Source organism: Mytilus trossulus, chromosome 3 (genome assembly GCF_036588685.1).
Source record: "Mytilus trossulus isolate FHL-02 chromosome 3, PNRI_Mtr1.1.1.hap1, whole genome shotgun sequence".
Taxonomy (NCBI): domain Eukaryota; kingdom Metazoa; phylum Mollusca; class Bivalvia; order Mytilida; family Mytilidae; genus Mytilus; species Mytilus trossulus.
This window is the reverse complement of record NC_086375.1, coordinates 64,110,325-64,132,834: the sequence shown is the minus strand read 5'-3', so window position 1 is coordinate 64,132,834 and position 22,510 is coordinate 64,110,325. Positions and strand designations below refer to the sequence as shown.

At 32.6% G+C, this 22,510-nt stretch overlaps 1 protein-coding gene and 1 long non-coding RNA gene across 2 annotated transcripts in view; both read right to left on the bottom strand.

The window, feature by feature from the left end:
- The window catches only part of LOC134710945 (uncharacterized), a 62,363-nt gene extending 53,889 nt beyond the window's left edge, over nt 1–8,474 (bottom strand). Inside the window, exons 1-2 of the mRNA XM_063571364.1 lie at nt 8,417–8,474; nt 6,798–7,226 (exon numbers count right to left, since the gene is read on the bottom strand). Coding sequence (XP_063427434.1) covers nt 6,798–7,226; nt 8,417–8,474 — 487 coding nt within the window. The remainder of the gene's footprint in view (nt 1–6,797; nt 7,227–8,416) is intronic.
- A 377-nt stretch (nt 8,475–8,851) lies between these two features.
- LOC134712100 (uncharacterized) lies at nt 8,852–22,234 on the bottom strand. The gene is made up of 3 exons (XR_010106256.1): nt 22,180–22,234; nt 19,661–19,711; nt 8,852–8,890 (listed from the first exon to the last, which is right to left on the bottom strand). It is a non-coding gene; the product is annotated as an uncharacterized LOC134712100 (long non-coding RNA).
- Nucleotides 22,235–22,510: the final 276 nt, after the last annotated feature.

Sequence of the window (22,510 nt, the reverse complement as noted above, 5' to 3'; positions counted from 1 at the left end):
AGTTCATTTGTTAGTTAATTAATGAAAAATAACACAAAGGCGCTTCTGAACCGTATATGTCCCTAAAAATAACAAAAATTTGAAAATGTATGGCTGTTACAAAATCAATCGTTTCTGTAGAAACATTCGCCTAATTACATTTGGGATTGGTAGTGCAGATATATCATGCATATGCATATGGGAATATGGGCCACGAACATTGATCGAAACTTTGTACTCACATTGCTTTTGTGTTTCCTATGCAAAAGTTAGACTATATCTGACGAGTTTGACAGAATCATGACGGTATTAACGCTCCAGATAGCATTTGAACTCAAAAACTGTGTTTGCTTTGAACAAAATCTGCATGTCCTGCGCCAAACTTGTTCTTATAAGAAAAGGGAAGTGTCTTGTAATGCTTATACGCATACTGAATCCGCATATGACTAAGAGATTTATTCATGTCCCTATTTAATGAATACTTGAGCTATTGTGTGTTGCTTTTAAAAATAATATAAGGATCATGACTGATTCTGAATTACAACATTAGAAAATTGGCATTGCATTGTATGATTTTTCATCCTTCCCTTAACAAATTAATGAGTTAACTTTTTTTACCAGGATTATATCCCACAAAAAAATGTTCATGCACCAAACTGATTTTGTTTTACACTCATTTTGTTTTATAAACCTCGCATTCGCCTCGGGTGACTATAGTATATTTTGTGTTATAACTGCTCTGTTTTGACTTTGCAAATACACAATTGATTGATATGTATTTATCTATAAGTAGTTACTAATTTTTACAAAATACACAACCTGTAAGATGCAAAATTAAAAACACTGTTTCAGCGCTTGAATTTTGTTTTTTTCAAAGATAGAAAAAATATTGAAACAATTTAATAAACTGGTGTTTTATTGTTTAGAAAATAATTCTGTAATATACTTTAGTAAAACACTATACACAATATGAAAGTTTATGGATGTGAAAAGGACAAGGCCACTTCTTGTTTTGCTATGTCTTAAATGGAAAAAAATCAGAAGGTTCCAAATCAACGCCATTTTGTAATGACAGCTCTTCATCAATATAAGTAGTCAAATTTGTCGTTTTAACAGCGTTTATAGCATATGCTTATGATCGAATTGTTTTTGTAGCATTCTATCGGATAAATATCAGAATATTTCTCCTTTTTGTCCTTGTAGTTGAAATATTGATATTTTTAGCTCTGACCTTTGACCTCATTTCACAAAATTGGGACCACTCTGGATTTTTACGACCCAACTTTTCTTATTGTACCGGGGGTACCTGTTTTCCTCTTTCCATCGATATATAATTTAGGTGTGTGTTCTTCCGGACCATAAAAGTTTTAAAAAAAAGACCTCTGGTTGCAGTACTATAACTCCTCAATAACATAGTTATAATATTCCAACAAGTAGTTTGTATGAATTTAACATGCTGGAAAAGATATCTTGAAAATTTTACTTAGCCATGGTATTTTGACCCCCCTGCGGTATATTGAATCCCCTACCATAGACCTTGAATTTCATTCAAGCTATTCTAACTCCATAACAAATTAATTATACTCCAACAAGTGGTTTGTATGTATTCAACATGCTGGAAAAGATATTTTTAAAATTTTACTTTGCCATGGTATTTTGACCCCCTGCTGCATATTGAACCCCCTACTATAGACCTTGAATTTCAAAAATTCTAGCAATTCTAACTCCTCAACATAGTCATAATACTCTAATTAGTAGTTTGTATGTATTTAACTTGCTGGAAAAGATATCTTGAAAATTTTACTTAGCCGTGGTATTTTGACCCCCCTGCGGTATATTGCACCCCCTACCATAGACCTTGAATTTCAGAAATTCAAGCTATTCTAACTCCTTAACATAGTTATAATACTACAACAAGTAGTTTGTATGTATTCAATATGCTGGAAAAGATATTTTTAAAAGTTTACTACGCCATTGTATTTTGACCCCCTGCTGCATATTGAACCCCCTACTATACTAACTATAGACCTTGAATTTCAAAAATTCTAGCTATTCTAACTCCTTAACATAGTAATAATACTCTAATTAGTAGTTTGTATGTATCAAACATGCTGGAAAGGATAATTTGAAAATTTTACTAAGCCATGGTATTTTGACCCCCTGCAGGATATTGAACCCCCTACCATAGACCTTGAATTTCAGAAATTCAAGCTATTCTAACTCCTTAACATATTAATAATACTCCAACTAGTAGTTTGTATGTATTTAACATGCTGAAAAAGATATTTTGAAAAGTTTACTTAGCCATGGTATTTTGACCCCCCCTGTGGCATATTGAACCCCCTACTATGGACCTTGAATTTCAAAAATTTTAGCTTTTCAAACTGCTTTCCGTAGTTATAACACTCCAATAAGTAGTTCATATGTATTTAACATGCTGGAAAAGATATTAGGGAAACACATAATGGTATTTTGACCCCCCCTGCGGTATATTGAACCCCCTACCTAGACCTTAAATAAAAAAAGTTCTAGCTATGCTTACTCCTTAAAATAGTTATAATACTCCAACAAGTAGTTTGTATGTATTTAACATGCTGGAAAAGATATTTTGAAAAGTTTACTTAGCCATGGTATTTTGACCCCCCTGCGGTTTATTGAACCCCCTACTATGGACCTTGAATTTCAAAAAAATAAGCTTTTCAAACTGCTTTACATAGCTATAACACTCCAATAACTAGTTGCTATTTATTTAACATGCTGGAAAAGATATTAGGAAAAGAAAAAAATTTCCATGGTATTTTGACCCCCCTGCGGTATATTGAACCCCTACCTAGACCTTAAATAAAAAAAGTTCTAGCTATTTTAACTCCTTAACATAATTATAATACTCCAACAAGTAGTTTGTATGTATTTAACATGCTGGAAAAGATATTTTGAAAAGTTTACTTAGCCATGGTATTTTGAACCCCCTCGGTATGTTGAACCCCCTACTATAGAACTTGAATTTCAAAAATTTTAGCTTTTCAAACTGCTTTACATAGTTATAACACTCCAATAAGAAGTTGATTTGTATTTAACATGCTGGAAAAGATATTAGGAAAAGAACAAAAATTCCATGGTATTTTTACCCCCCTGCGGTATATTGAACCCCCTACCATAGACTTTAAATTTAAAAAATTCTAGCGATTCTAACTCCTTAACATAGTTATAATACTCCAACAAGTAGTTTGTATGTATTTAACATGCTTGAAAAGATATCTTGAAAATTTTACTTAGCCATGGTATTTTGACCCCCTGCAGCATATTGAATCCCCTACTATAGAAAAAAAAATTGAGGATTAAACGATATACATGTATTTGCATAAATAATGATAAAATCGTGCACAGGGAACTAAGTTTATGATATATACATGCATTGGTTCAAGAATTAGATAAACCTTATTTTTTACCACTCACTCGTTTCATATGACTTTAATAAATTATTATAAAATTGAGAATGGAAATGGGGAATGTGTCAAAGAGACAACAAAATCGACCATAGAAAAAATCAAAGCACCAAAGGGTGCTAAAGGCAGTTAATCAAAACCCAAAGGCAACCTTGGCCACGTTCAGATGAATAGTGTAAAGAATTAGTCAAAATATTTATCTCAGGCATTGTTCTCAGCTATTTCTAAAGTACCAAATAATGCTTGTACAGTAATGTTTATGTTATGCAATTAATCCTATCACTTTCAAAAGTTATTTCCAATTTATATTTATAAGATTCAATGTCTTGAGATTATACACATGCACTGTCCTATGTAAGGGGAGAGTTTTGTGCCAGTTAAGATGTTTAAGCCGTCACATTCTGTATGTACCTGTCCACAGTGAGGGCCCACTAATGTGGTGGTTGTAGCTGTATATCATAATTATTTTTCATAATTTTTTTGTACTTTTTTTTCATGTCTAAATTTTATTAATTTCTTGTGTATACTTCTGATTTTAGTATGATGATATGATGTCCAAGTTATTGTAAATGCTCTTCTGTTGCGTTTGTGGAAAGTTCCAGACGGAAAGAACTAACTAGCTGACTCTCCGGAACTTATTAACTACATTGTAGTTACTTTGTTCTTCCTCTGGTTTAAAATTTCAACTGGAACAACATGAACAAGTGACTAGCTGAAATAGTTTACATTTTTGGTTTTATGTCAAGGGGTCAGCAAAAGCAATCATTTGGGTGTAGGAGTTTCTCCCTGCATTAAAGATCCATTGGTTTCCTTCATTTGTTGTCTGCTCTAAGATATGGTTATTGTCTCTATGACACATTCCCCATTTTCACTCTCAATTTTATGTATGTCTCAAATTATAACTGAATTAAAATATCTTGATTACGGTTTAACTGTCTTCCATTAATAATATCATAATAAAAAAAAAATTATTTAAACTTTCAATAACTGTTATAGTAGGAACTTGTTAGGTTGAAAACATATTTAACGTTTCTCGAGCCTCATTGGTCGTTACCTTTTTATCGTATCATGCAATTTTTTTTCCATATTATTTTCATGGGGAAATCATTTGCCAGCAGAAAGTTGCTAAAAGAACAGCATAGAATTGAATCAATAACACTTAACGAGTGTTAAATGTGAAAAATCTTAAAAAGAAACATATAAAAAGTCGTATTTTACGGTACCGGAAATGGAAGAGTCCTTGTAAATCAAAAACTATTACGGTGCGATACGCATCATAGATTCAGACTTTTAAATACTTTACAAAATATGCTTTGAAGTTAAATAATGCCGTCCTTGTTAGAGAACAGTTGTTAAAGTTTGAGTCAAAATCTTCATTGAAGCAAATTGAGCTTAATCAAAGCACGTGTTAAACGCAAGACCTCGGGAAAGTTCGGAGATCCGACAACCTTGCTTCGGAAGTTGCTTTGTATCATCAGAATTCTCCCAATTTAAAAGGTACGTAAATATCGTCTTCTGTGTAATTTGAAATTGACCCCAACTTATATCAGCTGATTAAAAGACTACTGACGTATGTAATACGTATCGAAGACCAACAATATTCCAACGACTTTTGCCATATGGGAGATGTAAACGACTCATCTTTATAGATTTTCGGCGATCAAATATTTCATACAATTGATTTTTGACATCTTAGTCAACAGCACAGGGGATAATGAACTATAGAAGGATTTCTATCGAGCACTACTTCCTATGTGCAACTTCAAAACTTTTGGGAAAATCGACGACCATTTAACGTTTTTATGGTAATATTTTTTTTTATTCCGGAATAAAAAGTATGAAAAAAGTGTCCAATAAGTTATAAATAACATGATAGCCAGCCAGATAATAAAAGTGGCACATATTTCAGCATTTATTGGGTAGAACATAAATCTAGGGTGCTCGCATAAAGCAGCTTAACTGCTTAAAAACCAAAAAAACAACAGCAGAAGGTCACCAACAGGTCTTCAATGTAGCGAGAAATACCAGCACCTGGAGGTGTCCTTCAGCTTGTTATAACAAACTATAACTTGTGTTGCACTCCTGACATGGATTTACCATAACAAATCATTTTATAACCAAGGCTCTGTGTTGAAGGCCGTATATTGATCTATAATGGTTTACTTTTATAACTTGTTATTTGGATGGAGACGGAGAGTTGTCTCATTGGCACTCACACCACATCTTCCTATATCCATTTAGCACATATTGAGTTCAATTTTAAGACATAACCATTCAATGAATGAAAGATGGGAAAGATACAAAATTTAGAATAAATCATACAGGCTATAAGTGCATACAAACTTCAACTTTGAGGAGTAGAAATTGAGAAAAACACTGAGAGCATCAAAATCTGAAGGACAATCTAGACAAATATAAACAAAGAAAGAACAAAGAAAACAAAACAATGTAACACTTAATTTAAAAGATTTTGACCGGAATTAAAACACATATATGCAGAAAAGAAAACAAAACAGAGAAAGTGACAACAAAAGAGAAGAAGAAAATTGACACAAGCTAAAAAAGTTGCAAACTTGCAGAAAATTGTCCAGTCATGTAGCAAAAGTACAGATTCACTAACAATACCTAGAGAAATCAGAAAGAAAAGTCAAAGAAAAAGACATTATCTGCCTGAACATCCCAAATTTTGTTCTAAAACAATTGAGCACATCATATCCACAGCTACACCAAGGTGGTTGTCAAGAGTTTATGAGAACTGATGGCAGCTGTGTACAAGAAATTGATGAGTTTTAAACATGTTGAGTATAAACTAAGTTACACCCCTTAAAGATCTGAAACCTGTTGAAAAGAAACTGACATTTTTTAAGAGTTCCTTAGTTCTAAGTCTAAGTTTTTAAGGTAGCCTCTATTCTTTTTGAAAATGCAAGTTTCTTTTCAAATTTTCAGATCTATTAACCCTTTCACGTTTCGTCAAATTGGACGCAAACTTATGAAAGAACTGTATGGATAGTTGGAACATTCACATGTCGAAGGGTGTTTAAATTTTATTTTATTATTTTTTTTGTGTAGATACTTTACTAATTAATAGATAATAATAACAGACTAATTTTGAAATTAAAGCAGAATTAATGTTATTTCTTTTATGAAAAACGTTCATTTTGATAGCACTGATTCCTTTGTTTGAAAACTGAGTTCCATATTTTCATAGTGAAACGATTATGTTCTTTAATACTGGTTTAAATAGACAGAAAGTAGCTACAGCAGAAATAATACCGGCTAGTTTGTAAATTGGTGAAAACATATCTATATCTTTTGTTAAGTGCATTTACACAGAATGTCTGCCTTTGTTGAAGGGGAGACAAATGTACTTACCATGAACAGTTACAGTTATACCATTCTCATCTTCCTTTCTACATGCCTTGAATTCATGTAACATATGTACCCATGTCATCCATCTGTGTAAAGCAGATAAATAATTTGTACATCTGTCAATAGATGTGTTGTTGAGTCCGAACCAGTTGGAAACAATGCATTTGTAAGTTCCTGTATCATCTTTAGAAAGATTTTTGATTGTTAGTGACAACTTAGAATCATTTAGTATGTATTTGTCAATTTCTGTCTGTATGTAACACTCATTTATCTGCCACTGTACACATTTTTTTAAAAATCTATTCTTCATTTCACATTCAATGGTAAAATCATCTCCTTCGACCACATGGTAAGTTTCTGGTGTGTCATTACTTTTAAGAATTATCCAACCTTTCTTTGATTTTCCATTGGTTTTTGTGATATACGGAAAGACTGAAACAGAAAAAAATATTGAAATATTGATAATTTCTGATTAGGGCTGTTCCAGATTTGAACACATGGAGGGCATGGAACGAATTTCTTTGAAACTTTTCTACATGTGAGGGATTCACAAAATTTAATCTTTATAACATAACTCAGCACACACTGAAATGTTTCACCTTCTTTACTGATCATTGATATTATGTTGATGGTCCCAAATATAAAGTTTTATTACAACTGTCACATAAACTTAATTAACTCTAACCAAGAAATCTAAACATTGATCAATGAACCATGAAAATTTGGTCAAGGTCAGATGAACCATGCCAGGCAGACATGTACAGCTAACAACAAATATAGTTGACCTATTACTTTTTCTATTCCCCTCGGAAGGAACGGACTACTATTTATAATTATACTAGTACCAAATAGAAGTCTCAGGCTGATTCACGTATTTACGTCTTTAGTGAATTTTGAATAGTATTACAAGGAGGATATTTCAACAGAACTATTTAAAGTGAGCAGAAATGTGAGGAGAAATATCTTCAAGATTTATAACAGGCAAACGAGTATCCGAGTTGTACTAAAGAACTCTGCCTTCTGAGAGAGTACCAGAGTACACATTGCCATCCCAAGAAAAAACGATGATTAACATATAATATATATGAAATGAAATTAAACAGACCTAGAAAATTCCAATTGCACGATTTTGATATCTTTTCATATCAATGTTTATGTTAAAATCCCTTATGGGTTCATCGCAGGTCAACTCTATAGTTGACTAGATGGCGTCTATACTTAATTAAACATGGAAAGAAGCTACATATAATTAGGCACATGCTCTGTAAATTGTTTACATTAGACTTTTTACAGTCTGGATAAATGTGTTATATTGTCATTTCAGGGCCTTTTATAGCTGACTATGGGGTATGGGCTTTGCTCATTGTTTAAGGCTGTACAGTGACCTATTGTTGTTAATTTATGTGTCATTTTGGTCCCTTGTGGAGAGTTGTCTCATTGGCAATGATGCCAATCATACTAGATCTGTCTTTTGAAATATACATTGTTATAAATCTAATATCAGAATTTGAGTCAAATTAGAGAACATGAATTTTACAGCTAATGCCCCTTTAATATACAATTTTCTTATATTGTCATATTTTGCCATTTAAAAATCAAATGAAACTCACCCTAAATATTACCATTGTAATATAAAATACATAATCTGTCATTTCTTGCTCTTTTTATATAATCTACCATTATTCAATATTTAACAAGATTGAGTCAATGTTATTTGCTAAACATTCAGTGGGGATTATTTCATTCATATCAATCCAATGGAGAGTTTAGCCAGAAATTCAGAATGCATGTTTATGTGGCCTAAACAGTCATAGCTGATTGTGGTCCATCTTTTTCCTATTTATATCTAACATTTTTTTTATAATAACAGAAGGACCAAAAGCACCAGTTACATTGGTAGTAGGTCATAAACACACAGCAATGTACTAATACAAATTGTAGATCATGATGATATAAAAAAAAAAATGTTTGTTAATATTTAACCTCTCTCTGGCTTGAAATTGATTACTGTAGTTTTGTTGTACATACCTTTAATCAAGTTAATATGGCATACTAACCTTTTACGTTAAGTGATACCCATAAAATCAAGATTGAAACTGAAAAAAAACCATGACAGTTTAAATTAAATCAATGCTTTCAAAATATCTCATGTAAAATAACTAGACTGATATAAAATGTAGTAAATAAGAATACGTTAGATATGTAGGGACATATGGGCTGGCTTATGTTTAACCCTGCCGCATTTTGGCGCCTATCCCAAGTCAGGAGCCTCTGGCTTTTTTTAGTCTTGTATTATTTTTAATTTTAGTTTCTTGTGTATAATTTGGAGTTTAGAATGGCATTCACACTCCACACATTTTTTCAACTAGATACCCAAAAGATGATTCTTACTAAGTTTGGATTAATTTAGCCCAGTTTTTCAGAGAGAAGATTTTTGTAAAATCCTAAGATTTAAGAAAAATGGCTAAACATTGACTATAAAGGGCAATAACTCCTAAAGGGGTCAACTGACCATTTTGGTCATTTTGACTTATTTGTGAATCTTCCTTTGCTGAACATTATTGCTGTTTACAGTTTATCTCTATCTATAATAATATTCAAGATAATAACCAAAAACAGCAAAATTTTCTTAAAATTACCAATTCAGGGGCAGCAACCCAACAACGGGTTGTCAGAATCACCTCAAAATTTCAGGGCAGATAGATCTTGACCTGAAAATCAATTTTACCCCATGTCAGATTTGCTCTAAATGCTTTGGTTCTTTTAAGTCATAAGCCAAAAACTGCATTTTTACCCTATGTTCTATTTTTAGCCATGGGGGCCATCTTGGTTGGTTTGGCGCTTCACTCCACACATTTTTTAAACTAGATACCCCAATGATGATTGTAGCCAAGTTTGGTTTAATTTGGCCCAGTAGTTTCAGAGGAGAAGATTTTTGTAAAAGTTAATGACGACGGACAATGAAGTTGATGGACACCGGACGTCAAGTGATGAGAACAGCTCACTTGGCCCTTTGGGGCAGGTGAGCTAAAAAGAGAAACAAACTTATTGTAATGCATTTTTAACACAGGTTTCACTTCGCAAAATTATTTGCTCAAACAACATTTCAAGGTCAGTTATGATCGATTTGTCTATTTCTAGAGAAACAGATTATTTCAGAATTTATTTTTTCACAACACGTGTTATCAATGATGTTAGTGTTTTTCATTTATAATGTTCCAAAAGAAGCGCGCTAATAATACAGAAGTCCCCCTTTAGTCATTTTTTGAACATTTTAAAGAGTTATCATCAAGTAACACTCCAATAGTCCATGACACACAGAGTACACAAGACACTACATAAGAAGAACTTGACTGTGTTATCACGCAGGACGAAATTTAGAAGTGTATTTCCAAATTGAAACCTGGGAGAAGTCATGGAATTGACGGGATTCTGAACGAAATGTTAATTGAATCTAAGGATGTGCTAGTACAGTTCTTAAAGGAAATGTTCAACAGGGTATTGTTTTCTGGTTACTTTCCGACAACATGGACAGTTGCGATACTTGTCCCAGTTTTTAAACAAGAGGCTCTAAAGAGCCTGTGTCGCTCACCTTGGTTTTTGTGAATATTAAACAAAGGACATAGATGGATTCATGACAAAATTGTGTTTTGGTGATGGTGATGTGTTTGTTCATCTTACTTTACTGAACATTCTAGCTGCTTACAATTATCTCTATCTATAATTAACTTGGCCCAGTAGTTTCAGAGAAGATTTTTGTAAAAGATTACTAAGATTTACGAAAAAATGGTTAAAACTTGACTATTAAGGGCAATAACTCTTAAAGGGGTCAACTGACAATTTTGGTCATGTTGACTTATTTATAGATCTTACTTTGCCAACATTTATTGTATTTTAAAGTTTATCTCTATCTATAATAATATTCAAGATAATAACCGAAAACAGCAAAATTTCCTTAAAATTACCAGTTCAGGGACAGCAACCCAACAACAGGTTGTCTGATTCATCTGAAAAGTTCAGGGCAGATATATTTTTACTTAATAAACAATTTTACTTCATGTCAGATTTGCTTTAAATGCTTTGGTTTTTGAGTTATAAGCCAAAAACTGAATTTTACCCATATGTTCTATTTTTAGTTGTGGCGGCCATCTTGGGTGGTTGGCCGGGTCACGCCACACAGTTTTTAAACTAGATACCCCAATGATAGTTGTGGCCAAGTTTGGTTTGATTTGGCCAAGTTGTTTCAGAGGAGAAGATTTTTGTAAAAGATTACTAAGATCTACAAACAAGAGGCTCTCAAGAGCCTGAATCGCTCACCTTAATTCTTTTGGTTAAATCTCTCATCAATGATTATTTTGGCTTTTCAATTTATTTAAATGTTCTTTGGATCGTCCTATTTTCTTCAAAAGCCAAAAAAAATAATCATTTTCTCCTATGTTCTATTTTAGCCATAAAAGCTATGTTTCTTGACATACAAGGAAATAAAATATAAAATTTATACTAGATACTCTGAAACTCATTTAGCCTAAGTTTGGCTGGAATTGATACAGCAGTTTCAAAGGAGAAGATTTTTTAAAGTAAGTCAACATGATGAACAAATTGTGAAAAAAGTCTTTAAAGGGCAATAACTCCTTAAGGGGTCAATTGACAATTTTGGTCATATTGACTTATTTGTAGATCTTACTTTGCTGAACATTATTGCTGTTTACAGTTTATTTCTATCTATAATTATATTCAAGATAATAAACAAAAACAGCAAAATTTCCTTAAAATTATCAATTCAGGGGCAGCAACCCAACAACAGGTAGTCTGATTCATCTGAAAATTTCAGGGCAGATACATTGTAGATCTTGACCTGATAAACAATGTAACCCCAGGTCAGATTTGCTCTAAATGCTTTGGTTTTTGAGTTATAAGCCAAAAACTGCATTTGACACCTATGTTCTATTTTTAGCAATGGTGACCATGTTTGTCGATAGATCAAAACTTCGGATACAATTTATAAACTAGATACCCTAAGGAACATTCAGTTAAAGTATGGAAGTATTTGGCCCAGTAGTTTCAGAGGAGAAGATTTTTGTAAAAGATTACCAAGATTTACGAAAAATGGTTAAAAATTGACTATAAAGGGCCATTACTCCTAAAGGGGTCAACTGACCATTTCGGTCATGTTGACTTATTTGTAAATCTTACTTTGCTGAACATTATTGCTGTTTACAGTTTATCTCTATCTATAATAATATTCAAGATAATAACCAAAAACAGCAAAATTTCCTTAAAATTACCAATTCAGGGGCAGCAATCCAACAACGGGTTGTCTGATTCATCTGAAAATTTCAGGGCAGATAGATCTTGACCTGATAAACAATATTACCCCTTGTCAGATTTGCTCTAAATGCTTTGGTTTTTGAGTTATAAGCCAAAAACTGCATTTGACCCCTATGTTCTATTTTTAGCAATGGCAACCATGTTTGTTGATAGATCAAAACTTCGGGTACAATTTATAAACTAGATACCCTAAGGAACATTCAGTTAAAGTTTGGAAGTATTAGGCCCAGTAGTTTCAGAGGAGAAGATTCTTGAAATAGTTTACGACGACAGACGACGGACGCCAAGTGATGGCATAAGCTCACTTGGCACTTCGGGCCAGGTGAGCTTAAAATGGTTAAAAATTGACTATAAAGGGCAATAACTCCTACAGGGGTCATTTGACCGTTTCGGTCATGTTAACTTATTTGTAGGTCTTACTTTGCTGAACATTATTGCTTTTTATAGTTTATCTCTATCTATAATAATATTCAAGATAATAACCAAAAACAGTAAAATTTCCTTAAAATTACCAATTTAGGGGCAGCAACCCAACAATGGTTTGTCTGATTCATCTGAAAATTTCAGGGCAGATAGATCTTGACCTGATGAATAATTTTACCCCTTGGCAGATTTGCTCTAAATGCTTTGGTTTTTGAGTTGTAAGCCAAAAACTGCATTTTACCCCTATGTTCTATTTTTAGCCGTGGAGGCCATCTTGGTTGGTTGGCTGGGTCACGTCACACAATTTATAAACTAGATACCCCAATAATGATTATGGCCAAGTTAAGATTAATTTGGCCCAGCAGTTTCAGAGGAGAAGATTTTTGTAAAAGTTAACGACGACGGACGCCAAGTGATGAGAAAAGCTCACTTGGCCCTTAGGGCCAGGTGAGATAAAAAGGCAATCCGTCTGATCCTGTAAACTATCGCGGCATAAGTTTGGTTAGTAATTTGGCCAAATTGTTCACGTCCATTATGAATATGAGATTATAACATTGGTCCGATACCTATGACATTATAACTGATGCACAGTTTGAATTTCCACCGGGCAGCAGTACAGTTGATGCAATGTTTAGTTTATTAACTGTCATTCAAACTAGAGGCTCTAAAGAGCCTGTGTCGCTCACCTTGGTATATGTGAATTAAACAAAGGAAGCAGACAGTTCATGACAAAATTGTGTTTAGGTGATTGTGATGTGTTTGTACATCTTACTTTACTGAACATTCTTGCTGCTTACAATTATCTCTATCTATAATGAACTTGTCCGTGTAGTTTCAGTGGAAAATGTTAGTAAAAATTTACAAATTTTATGAAAATTGTTAAAAATTGATTGTAAAGGACAATAACTTCTTAGGGGGTCAATTGACCATTTTGGTCATTTGACTTATTTTTGAGTCTTAAATTGCTGTACATTATTGCTGTTTACAGTTTATCTCCATCTATAATAATTTTCAAGATAATAACCAAAAACAGTAAAATGTCCTTAAATTTTCCCCAAATCAGATTTGCTCTAAATGCTTTGGTTTTTGAGTTATAAGCCGAAAACTGCATTTTACCCCTATGTTCTATTTTTAGCCATGGTGGCCATCTTGCATGGTTGGCCGGGTAATTAAACACAAACTTTAAACTAAATACATCAATGATGATTGTGGCCAAGTTTGGATTAATTTGGCCCGGTAGTTTCAGAGGAGAAGATTTTTGTAAAAGATCATGGATATTTACGAAAAATGGTTAAAAATTGACTATAAAGGGCAATAACTCCTAAAGGGGTCAACTGACCATTTTGGTCATGTTGACTTATTTGTAAATCTTACTTTGCTGAACATTATTGCTGTTTACAGTTTATCTCCATCTATAATAATATTCAAGATAATAACCAAAAACAGTAAAATTTCCTTAAAATTACCAATTTAGGGGCAGCAACCCAACAAGGGTTTGTCTGATTCATCTGAAAATTTCAGGGCAGATAGATCTTGACCTGATAAACAATTTTACCCCTTGTCAGATTTGCTCTATATGCTTTGGTTTTTGAGTTATAAGCCGAAAACTGCATTTTACCCCTATGTTCTATTTTTAGCCATGATGGCCATCTTGGATGGTTGGCCGGGTAATTAAACACAAACTTTAAACTAGATACATCAATGATGATTGTGGCCGACTTTGGTTTAATTTGGCCAAGTAGTTTCAGAGGAGAAGATTTTTGTAAAAGTTAACGACGACGGACGCCGGACGCCAAGTGATGGGAAAAGCTCACTTGGCCTTTCCGGCAGGTGAGCTAAAAACACTCTCCAGTAAGAATTGTTTGATACAATATGTAGACTGAATTTATGGTTGAAATTGTCAAAAATTGGTATAAAGGGAAACTTTTATCGTTACTAAAATCAATGTATTCAAATGTCAAATCATGTGTACAAATTGATGGCTTTTATTCAGAGCAGTTCAGGAGTACAGTTGGCTTAATGCAAGTGGAAGTTCTCTCTCCAATCCTTTATTCATTGTACATGAACGATTTTGAAAAGGAATTTTTAAATAACGGAAATGTACCGTATGAAGTACAGGAATTGTCTCTATTTTTACTTATGTATGCCGATGATATGATACTATTTTCTGATTCTGTAAAAGGTTTACAAGATATGTTGGACACACTTTTATTGTACACTCAAAAATGGGGTTTTACTGTGAACAATGCTAAAACAAAAATTATGGTATTTAGAAATGGTGGTAATGTGAGGATTGAAGAAAAGTGGTATTTTGATCGTAGTGATATTGACATTGTTGATGAATTTTGTTATTTCTAGGTATTCTGTTGAATTATTACGGAATTTTTTAAAAACTCAAAAAACAATTAGCTGAGCAAGGCAGGAAAGTTGTATTTGCCTTGAAATCAAAAGTGTCATCCTTATATTTGAATGTTTTTACGTACCTTAATTTGTTTGAAACATATATAAGTAGTATTTTATGCTATGGCAGTGAGATATGGGGCTTTCATATTGAAAAAGTTCAGTTAGATTTTTGCAAAAATATTTTAGGTGTCAAACAATGTACAACGAATGTAATGGTGTATTATGCGCTTGGTAGATATCCTTTGATATATTCTAGATTGTATAATATTATAAGATACTGGTTTAAACTTTTATCAACGAATAATTGTATTCTTGAAAATTGTTACAAAGAGCAGGTACAGAATCAATGTAATAACAGAAATAGTTGGATTTATCAACTGAAGTATTTATTGTTTAATTTGGGTCTGAATGACTTCTGATATAACCAAGATAATTAAGTTGTAAATGACACACTTCAGTATTTTGTCAAAACTAGAATATTTGATCAAGCTAATCAATATTTGAATCAATTATTGGATGGCTCGCCAAAGTGTTTTTTATATAAATACTGTGTAAATAATGTTCGTTTACAATTTTACCTTACTAAACATGTGAATTTTTAAGTGTATCTTACTAGAATAGATTGTCTTCACATAACTTATTTGTTGAAACAGGACGATATCACGGTGTTAATAGATCAGAAAAAAAATGCACTCTCTGTACTTTAAATACAATAGAAGACGAGTTTCATTTTATTTAAGTGTGATTGTTATAATGCAATTAGTTGTTAGGAGGCAGTATATTATATTATTATAAGCGTCCATCGTCATTTAAGCTTATACAGTTGTTGAGCACAGAAAATGTAAAAGACATATGCAACCTTTGTAAATTTCTTTTCCATGCATTTAAACGTAGCACAGACATGTTATAAGTTACCGATACTTAATATAGATTATTGTTCTTCTCGGATGTATTCATATATCAGTTATGTATGTTTTATGTATTTATTTATGATATATTGTATTTGCATATATATTATATTTGTACTGATGAGCATCATTTGCTCAAAGTAGTAAAGAATTGAATAATGCATTTCATTTCATAAAAAAGAATATTTTTGTTTATATGTCAGCATACCTGCCAACTGTCACTATTTGCTGGGGATTTCCCCCATGAAAGCTCTCAAATGGAATTTTTGAAAGAGCAATTTTGTCCACAATTTTAAACAAAACAGATAATTTCACACTACAGGCTTTCAAAAGTATGAAGCTAAAAATTCAACATTTAGATAAATTTGAAGGCCCCCTAGATGGTGTTTTAGGACTGTAAGAGCTTTCTTGCATGTAAAACCCCCATGGGCATTTTGAAAAGTTGGCAGGTACGTTTCAGGGATAATGTATTTGTTAGGGTTGGCAAGAATAATCAAAACACTGTAAGCGCTGTAGGCAGTTAACCAAAAACCAAGGCAAACGTAACTATGAAAATTATAACAGTGTTGCGTTCGTTCTTTCTTTTTAATTTGAAAGAACAAACAGTAAACATTTGTAAATATACATTGATGTTTATTTAAATTAATGAATTGATTATTAAGGCAAATTAAAATATTTTATTAAGGCAAATTAAAATATTTTATCAAGGTTTTGAAAAGCAATGCATATATCAATTTATATTTTAAATGGTGATCGAGTCTGCAGTGGTACAAGTTAGCAATAATAGACCACTTTCGAGTTCATCCGTCACCGGAAAAAACTCGTCAATTATACGCGCTTTTATCACCGTAATTTGTGCGTTTAGGGGCGTCGTCACTTCCCTTCCAATGTTGAGCGAGTGGTTGGAAAACTATAATTCTATATTGTACGAATTATTCCTCAAATTGATTTCTCAAAATTGACAATCAACACTGCTGTCATTAGGGAATTGTCAGTAAGTACCTACAGAGCAACCATTATTTCTAGTTTATCCTGTACAAAGACGATCACTAAGATGCTTGATGAACGTAAATAGTGCAGGGATACAGGCGACCCCCTCTATCTGGTAAATGACGTCATAAAGACGTGCATAATTGACAAGTTTTTGCCGGTGACGGATGAACTCGAAAGTGGTCTATTGCAGTTGTTCTAGTAGGAAGTTAACATTGGTAACAGTTGACTGTTAGCGGTACAAGTTGAGGTACCGTAGTACAAGTTTGTAGTTTCAGAGGAGAAGATTCTTGAAATAGTTTAGGACGACGGACGCAAACGACGACGGACGACGGACGCAAAGTGATGGCATAAGCTCACTTGGCCCTTCGGGCCAGGTGAGCTAAAAAGGATGTGATATGATTGCAATGAGAAAACTGTCCACAAGAGACCAAAATGTGAGGGTGATTGTTATATTGTCCAGTACATGAATATAAATGGTTTAAAGACGGGAATCTATATTTTATGTTTTCTTTGAAATAACCCATAAATGAAAATTTTATAGGCCCAAAAATAATTCAAAAACAAGAATGTGTCCACAGCACACAGATGCCCCACTCGCACTATCATTTTCTTTGTTTACTAGACGGTGAAATTGGGATAAATTCTCTAATTTGGCATAAAAATTAGAATCTTATCAAAGGGAACATGTATACTAAGTTTCAAGTTGATTTGACTTCAACTTCATCAACCAGATGCTCCGCAGGGCACAGCTTTATACAACCGCAGAGGTTGAACCCTGAAGGGTTGGGGCAAGTATGGACACAACTTTCAAGCTGAATCCAGCTCTAAATTTGGATTGTGATTAAATAGTTGACACAGCATAGGTTTCTGACACAGAATGAATGTGTTCTAATGAACTTAAAATTTTTGTTTTCTCTTAGAGCAATTCACTAGGCTGTTGAATATTAATCCTCTCAAAAAAAGTTTGTAGAAATTTTCTTTTTATTTATGAAATTTAGAATTTTTCAGCATATCAAAGAACCACAAGAATTCATTTTTTGTTAAAATCAAACTTAGTTTAATTTTGGACCCTTTGGACTTTAATGTAGACCAATTTGAAAACAGGACCAAAACTTAAGAATCTACATACACATTTAGATTCAGCATATCAAAGAACCCCAATCATTCAATTCTTGATGAAATCAAACAAAGTTTAATTTTGGACCCTTTGGGTCCCTTATTCCTAAACTGTTAGGACCAAAACTTCCAAAATCAATACCAACCTTCCTTTAATGCTCATAAACCTTGTGTTTAAATTTCATAGATTTCTATTTACTTATACTAAAGTTATGGTGCAAAAAACCAAGAAAATGCTTATTTGGACCCCTTTTTGGCCCCTAATTCCTAAACTATTAGAATCAAAACTCCCAAAATCAATCCCAACCTTCCTTTTGTGGTCATAAACCTTGTGTCAAAATTTCATAGATTTCTATTTACTTTTACTAAAGTTACTGTGCGAAAAACAAGAAAATGCTTATTTGGGCCCTTTTTGGCCCCCAATTTCTAAAATATTGGGATCAAAACTCCCGACTTTTACTTAAGTTAGAGTACGAAAACTAAAAGTATTCGGATGACGACGACGCCAACGTGATAGCAATATACGACGAAAATTTTTCAAATTTTGCGGTCGTATAAAAACTACCTTGACAAAAAAACTTTAACCTGAAGTGTAAAAGACGGACGGACGGACGAACAAACAGACGGACGCACAGACCAGAAAACTTAATGCCCCTCTACTTTCGTAGGTGGGGCATAATAATGAAAGTAAATTCTATTAACCTAGCTAGACGTATTTTTTGCATCAATAAAATTTTATAATAAACAAGAAATAATTGTAACCAGCAAACAAATCTCTAATAATTCATCATTCCCATGGTCGCCTGACATTGGGCAAAGTTCAGTACACATTGGTTTTGTTTTGTTAAAGTGATATGCATATGCATAAGGAGATAGACCCTTATGTCATTCTAATCATTTTGAAATGACAAACAGGAATACAAGTTTACAAGTTCTCAAACAGGAAGTGGTGGGGTGACCCCAGGAACTCCCATTTTATTTCATTTGAGTTGTTACATTGTCCCATACATGAACATAAAATGGTTTAGGGGTGGGGATGTCAACCATTTACAAGTTCTCAAACAGGAGGGGTGGTGTGACCCTGGGGACTCCCCTATATTTCATTGGACTTGTTATATTGTCCAATACATGAATATATATGGTTTAAAGAAGGGGATCTCTACTGTTTCCAAGTTCTCTAACTGAAAGCCAGGCCTACTACTAAAATTTCTGTTCAAGATATTTTGTCATTAGATATCTAAAATTTTGCATCTAATCTTTAATAGTTGAATTTCCATACTTTATTTAGTGGCAGAGAAGGGGAGTGCAGTCTTTGTTTGACTTAAAACATGGAGACTAAGGATTTTTGTAATTTTTATCAGAAAGGGCAAGACTTCAAACAACTAATTTTTCAAAAGTATTATGGTCTCATTGCAAAAATTCCAAAGTATATAAGAGAACATATTAAAGAAAACATTGTTCATGTAAATTTCCAAAAGTTTTACTGTATTGATAAATTTTTGGAAAGATTATTATGTAACAAAAAGGCAAAGTTTGAACTTGACTTGTAACTTGATAAAATAATACTAGTACATCAAATATCAAATCAATATCTTCAAGCATGAAGAAAAAAGTTTGGAAAACTAATAAGCTAAGATGTGTTCATAGGAAATCAATTTTAACAGACCTGTCACACTCTAAAAACTGATTACTTACCAATAAATGTAGTAATTAGTACAACAATTGAAGCATTAGTTAATGATGTACCTGAAATAAAAAATGTATATTGATTAAATTTATAGACTACATGTATTATTTTTTTCACCACTAATATTGATTAAATATATGGAACTAAAAGAGTGCCTACACTGAAATATCTTGTCTGATTTACTTATGATTGCATTTATAATATGAAAGTCTGTACTATGAATGTGTTCCGCACCATATGAGTATTTGGACCATATGCGTATGGCATGACTATATGCATATACTCATATCAGGTCCGACTGTACGCATATAGTCAGACCATATGAGTATAATACCTGTTTGGTTATCAACGGGTATTTGGACCATATACATATGTAGGTATAGCTTTTTCTTAAATACCATTATAAAAGTTTCAATAATACAAAAACTTTATCTAAATAAAACCAATGATGGTTATGTTCCGGACCATATGAGTATTTGGACCATACGCGTATGGTCATGACCATATGGGTATATACTCATATGGTCCGTCCATACACGTATAGTCCTACCGTACGCATATGGTCGGATAATTAACAATCTGTTACAGTTTACTTTTAAAACTTTTAAGCTCTTCATATGGTATGACCGTTCATTAAAAAGTCGCTATCATAAAGGTGATTTTATTATTATATTATAATAAAAAGATTAGCTAAATAAAAATTAAAAGTCTCACATAGTTTATAACTTAACTTACTTGACAAATCTATAATCAAACATTTTATACCGATGGTCATTACCGATGGTCATTACCAATTCGTTATTATGAGTGAATGGCCATATGTCACATAGAAAAATAAATTCCAAAATTTTCTTAATGAACTGTTACACAAGAAGTCACTGGCAAGTAACATAGTTTATTTAAGTTGTTTTGTGAATGCGGTGTATTGCAGTCATGTTACGACATTTGAGATCTATAGCTTCTTAAAAACACCGTAGACATATCGGAATGGCCCAAGACCTCGGTATCACTGTATGCAGCTACAAATAGACTAGCTTTCCACTTGCAAACAAAAAGTGTAAATTTAAAGGATCGTGCACAACCAAGACTTGCAAATGCAAAAAAGCTATGATACCGTGTGGAAGTAAATATCACCTCAAGCCTACATGCAAGAATGTAACTAGCGATGAAAACTAACTATGACAACAACATTTAATTTTTACATAGTATTTGAATTATAAAACTAATACATTGTCATGTACCTGTTCTGGACCATATGAGTATTTGGACCATATGCGTATGGTCATGACCATATGAGTATGTACTCATATGGTCGGGGTAATTAACACTCTGTTACAGTTTACTTTTAATACTTCTAAACTCTTCATATGGTATGACCGTTGTTTAAAAAAGACGCTATCATAATAGTGATTTTATTATTATATTATAATAAAAAGATAAGCTAAATAAAAATTAGAATTTTAACATAGTTAATTTTACTTACTTGGCAAAACTATAATAATAGTAGGGTGCCTAATATCGAAAAAAGACGTCTAGTAAACGAGTTTAAGTTAACGGATAACATATGGCTATATTTATATCTAAATGATTGGAAAATCATTATATTTTTTAATCATGAATGTCGTCGTATGCTGCCGTGGTCACGTTTTTCAAAATTATTTGGTTTCTTAAGGTACCCACAGATACCTCATCATACAGACCATCTTCAACACGAAAAATAAAATTATTGCTTTCTGTATTGTTTGTTCAAATGATACTTATCATTTAGGCCGTAGTTTTTTTATTTTTAGTTTTACGAAACCCTCCTACCCTAATTTTTGCCAAATAGGAAAAAAAAAAAAATTAAAAATGTTGATTTTTATTTATTTTTTCTCCTCCGACCCAGTGTTTTTCATGCAAAAAAAAATAAATTTTAGTTCATAACTGCATGAAAGAATCTAAATTTATGCTCTTGGTGATTTAGTAAGTTGTTGCACATTGATTTTCAATTCAAACCTTGTCAAGAAAAAAAAATAGTTGTTACACTAGTAGAAAATCTCTTGGTGAAATAAAAAAAAAATAATTTGATATTGACGGTTCGTATTAAAAAAAAATCAGCAGCAGCAGCAGTTTTTTTTTTAATTTTTTTTTTTCGTCCTCCTACCCATTGGTTTTGTCAAAAAATTTCGTAAAACTAAAAATATGATAACTATGGCCTTACTTTGTACATAGTTAAAGTTAGATCCACTTCACATTTAATACTATCATTTTTTCTAAATATATATATATATAAACATGACATAAGTACCTGCATATAATTGTATCACCATCAATTTTCATCAATGCTGAGCGTGATTTCATTGTACTTCATGTATTTCTGTTGGTGTAGTTTTCAAGTTCTACACTTTGTCTACAGTTTTTTTTTTACCAAATATCTATGTTACTTCTTTCCTTGAATTCTAAAGAAATCTAATACTACAGGAATATGTCACTTTTATCATGTTTAAACTGATTACTTGTCTTTGAAAATCATAACTTTATTTCTTACTTGAATATTCTTTTCTTTCCACAAAGGTAATATTTTTGGTTGCTGATACATTTGCGGGTGACCTGAAATAATCCATCAGAAATGAAAACAAAACTCAGTTAACTATACACTCCATAGATGTAGTCTCATCTCTTCTGTAAATCATGTTATAGCATTCAGCAGGGTTAAAGAACATCAGTTGTTTGACCTGTTAGTCAAATGCGTTTTGTTTAAATATACTTTTTCACTAAATCCGGATCTGGTGTACTATAATATATTGACACCGTAAGTTTGTGGCATAACATCGCGGCCACAAGTTTAAAAAGTCTTTCTGTTTAGTATTAAATTTATT